The 3,831-nt window shown below is 34.8% G+C and overlaps 1 protein-coding gene across 1 annotated transcript; it reads right to left on the reverse strand.

The window, feature by feature from the left end:
* Positions 1 to 433: 433 nt before the first annotated feature.
* Positions 434 to 1,800, reverse strand: LOC149187396 (putative strigolactone esterase DAD2). Its single transcript, XM_089412798.1, has 3 exons — positions 1,753 to 1,800; positions 1,183 to 1,665; positions 434 to 1,079 (listed from the first exon to the last, which is right to left on the reverse strand). The coding sequence occupies exons 2-3, from the start codon at positions 1,566 to 1,568 to the stop codon at positions 644 to 646; spliced, it is 822 nt and encodes a 273-aa protein (XP_089268924.1). The 5' UTR covers positions 1,569 to 1,665; positions 1,753 to 1,800; the 3' UTR covers positions 434 to 643.
* Between the last annotated feature and the right edge of the window lie 2,031 nt (positions 1,801 to 3,831).

A 3,831-nucleotide genomic window follows, 5' to 3' on the forward strand; every position in this document is an offset into this window, starting at 1 on the left:
ATGTGTGATTGCATTGGAATAATAAGTAAATAAAGTGATATACTCTAAAGCATATAGAGACACTTCTATAACCAAAAAAATCGAATGAAAAGATCTACAAGGATTGAGGATAAGCCTCGATTGGAGTCCTCAAAACCTCACGCTACAATAATCAGGTCAACCATAAACAGCAGTAGAGTTTATATTTTAAATTGCTATCCACGACCATTCTATCTTTAACTAAATTGTGATGTGAACTCCGAGAGAAAACTCGTGCAAACAAAGAAAAAATGAGAGATAAAGCTTTTAACTAAAATGACAGATAAAACAGGAAAGCTAAAATCTTTTATGTGCAAAATAACGGGCTAAGCAATAATAAATTTGTATAAATAATCACCTTATAGAAAAACAAAGGATACTGCTTAAAACTCCACAACACATGGGAGATTGCTTCTCAATTGCTTGAAGCCAACCTTCCCACATATATTATTTATGTATATTAGAAGATGAGATAGATGATGTGATAACAAACATAGGGAAAACCTAGAGCTGAAGAAACACCATGTTACCTTATTAAAAGAGAAATACAACAGATAATTCACAGAGAAGATAAGCCATTCATAACTAAATATATCCACGGTTCTCATTAATCTGATCTATATATTCAGGACCCTGCAAGGAGCTCTGTAAACAACTTTGCGAACATAGCCGGTGAAGTTAGCTGTGGAACATGGCCATCTGTGTCCAGTATGTGCACTGAATTCTTCTCTCCTCCAAGATTGCACTGCATGTAATATGGCACGCTCAATGGAACCGCTATGTCCTTCGTAGTCTGGATGATGGTACATGGGGTCTTCACATCGCATAATATGTTTCTCACATCACTCTGGAAGATGGTTTTCGCAACCACGAGTGCGATTTCAGGCTTCATATTCATCATTTTTCTACTGAATTTCTTTACCAGAGAGGGCTCATCCACGCCAATTAGTAGAGGGACAAACCCTGAAACCCATGCTGAATAGTTGGACTTCATTGCACTGAAAATTCCATCGATGTCTCCACGTTCAAATCCTCCTTCATAAGATCCATCGTTTAAATACCTGAAGAAACAACAACAGCAAGCGTGTGGATAAGTTGAATATAGAGAAAAATGAAAAAAAATTGGGGATTAAAGCCTAAATTATTGTATATATGTTTTGTTACCTTGGGGAGCCACATAGTAAGATTAAGCTTTCAAACAATTCTGGTCTTTTGATGGAGGCAAGGCAACCCACCATAGCGGAAACCGAATGACCTACGTACACGCACTTCTCAGCTTTAAGCTCATCTAAAATGGCCAGAAGATCGTCTGCATAAGCAGAAAGTGAATCACTATATCGATCGAAGTCGAAATTCTTGTGTTCGACACTGCCAGAGAATATCATATCGAATAAGATGATCTTGAAATCGGGCACCAGGTATGGCAGAATATCATTCCACATCGACTGGTCGCCCCCAAAGCCATGTGACAGAACTAATATCCGCTCGCCAGAGCCATTAACTCTCACGTTCAAAGCTTCTATTAGTTCATGAGATTCTAACTTTACCATCTTTGGAGGACAGGAACTCAATCGCTTCTTACCTCGGTGGTATGCAGATAACTCTAAGCGAATCGTGTGTAAGCAAAATTCAATTCATAGACTCACCCTGCAAACAGCACACAATCTTTTAAGAAATTATTTTCTGATTCGCCAGCTGTGGGAACTGCAAATTAGGGCTATACACAACACCTACCTATCAATCCGCGCAGACATTTAAATAGTAACGTTGCTATAAAAGGGATCCGTGAGTTTTGGGTTAGTTTTGTAGACCTATTGTTATTGTTTTTTTCTTAGGTTTTGGTCTAGTTTATTTTTGTAATATTTTGTGAGATGTAATTTTAGGTTTGAGATGTAATTTTCTGAGATGGATTTTTGAGGTTATGTTGTTAAGATGTATGTTTTTTATTGGGAGGTTTGGTTTTTTTAAGCCATTATATAGATTTGGGAAGATTATATTGTTTTTTTTGTATTTACAAAATGTAATATTGTTTATTTCATAAATAAAGTTAAGATTTTTATTTCCAAGGAAAAAATATCCAAAATACTAGTTGGCCTAGAGTGTGTTCTAAAACAACATATGTTTGGTTAGGAGTTTGTCACACTTTAACAGCTCAAGGTTCAGAGCCATGTGGTAGGAATGAAAGCCTACTCCCTTACAGACCACCACTTGGGTGATTCTAGGTAACATAATTTTCCTTGAATAACATGATAAGTTAGCATGCATTCATGATAGCAATCAATAATAATGGTCTTCAGTGTTGGGTTGACAACTAAATTATCATAAGTTTTCTCATTGTTTATATATATAATTATTAGGTTTTGACTTTATTATATATTTAAAAAAATATTAAATATTTTAAAAACAAATTAGAAAAGTATATTTATAAATCCATATTATATACAAATTGAGATATATTTATACTATTGATATCAGTCTTTCGGATCGATCACATCGCTAGGATTTGGTTGAGGTTTCGAACGAGTTAATGTGTCTCATCATGTGGTTCATCCTCAGGACAAGGTGTCAAGAAGATTTGACCCCGTGACCTCACAACAAGTGAGGTACTTAACAACGGGAACTAACCTTTAGGACTAAGAAGATTTGACCTCATGACCTCACAACAAGTGAGGTACTTAACAATGGGAACTACACCAACAAAGCGTATGAACCACATTAGCTGGTTTGAAATGTCAACCAAATCCTAGCAATGTGATTAATCCAAAAGACTGATATCGACATTATGGATCACAAAAGTCTCAATCTAACATATTTATACTAATTATTAATTATTTTATAAATATGGCATGTATCAACTTCCTGTCAAATCAAAAAGTAATTGCAATAACCCTATTTTATAAAGTGTTAAACGCTTTCCTTGTTTTATATATATATATATAATGTGACTAAAATAAATATTTAAATATTTTTATTATTATAAACATTTTTTTATACTAAAATAATTTTTGTTAAAATATTTTAAAATGTTATTTATTAATTTTATATTGAGTATTAAAGGAATTATATATTTCTTTTATATTGATGAGTAGAAAGTATTTATGATAATAATTTTTTTAATAAAAAAGGTGCATACTAGCTGGTTTGTGTGGGATTTGGTTGGTTTAGGAGAGATTGAGGTGGGAGTAAGCACAATACTAATTACAATATTTTATAATTATGCAAATCAATATCAATTTTCCATTCAAGAAGATATGAACTTTGTGAAATCCATCTCTTAGTGGCTAGGGCTCCTCTAGCCACTATCAAACCCTATTATGAGCTAGGTTGAATATGTTTGTTGGTTTGTTACCTTTGTTAAAGCTGATTTGAATGTTGATGTTCCGTTCATGTGTTTATGTATGCATTTTGTGGTTAGATGCCGCCAACACCGGCTCTTGTTTTCCCTATTGGTGCAACTCTCTTGTGAAGTTTATGGACCCCTCAGCTTCTTGCTCATGGATTGGCTTGTGTCGGCCCGCCTACTCATGGTTTTTGTGAGGATTTAAGGGGAGTTGTGTGATCCATCACATTCTCAACATTTCGAAGCATGATCTACCAATCAACCCTCCATGACATTCCTCGTCAACTCTAGGTAATAGGATTAGTCGTGTTGAAGGCAATATGTGTGCATGCTTTCTTGCTAGTTCTAGTGTTGATTTTTGTTGTCATAATATGGTATGGTGGTGTTTTTCTGGCTCATCCATGAAAAGAATGTGACTTCATTAAATGAAAGAGGGTTGATTGGTGAGTGTGTTGGCCTTTAAGCTAGCTATG

Source organism: Pinus tabuliformis, chromosome 3_1 (assembly GCF_031772625.1).
Source record: "Pinus tabuliformis cultivar Carrire ecotype Pingquan chromosome 3_1, CPIR1, whole genome shotgun sequence".
In the NCBI taxonomy this organism is placed as follows: Eukaryota; Viridiplantae; Streptophyta; class Pinopsida; order Pinales; family Pinaceae; genus Pinus; species Pinus tabuliformis.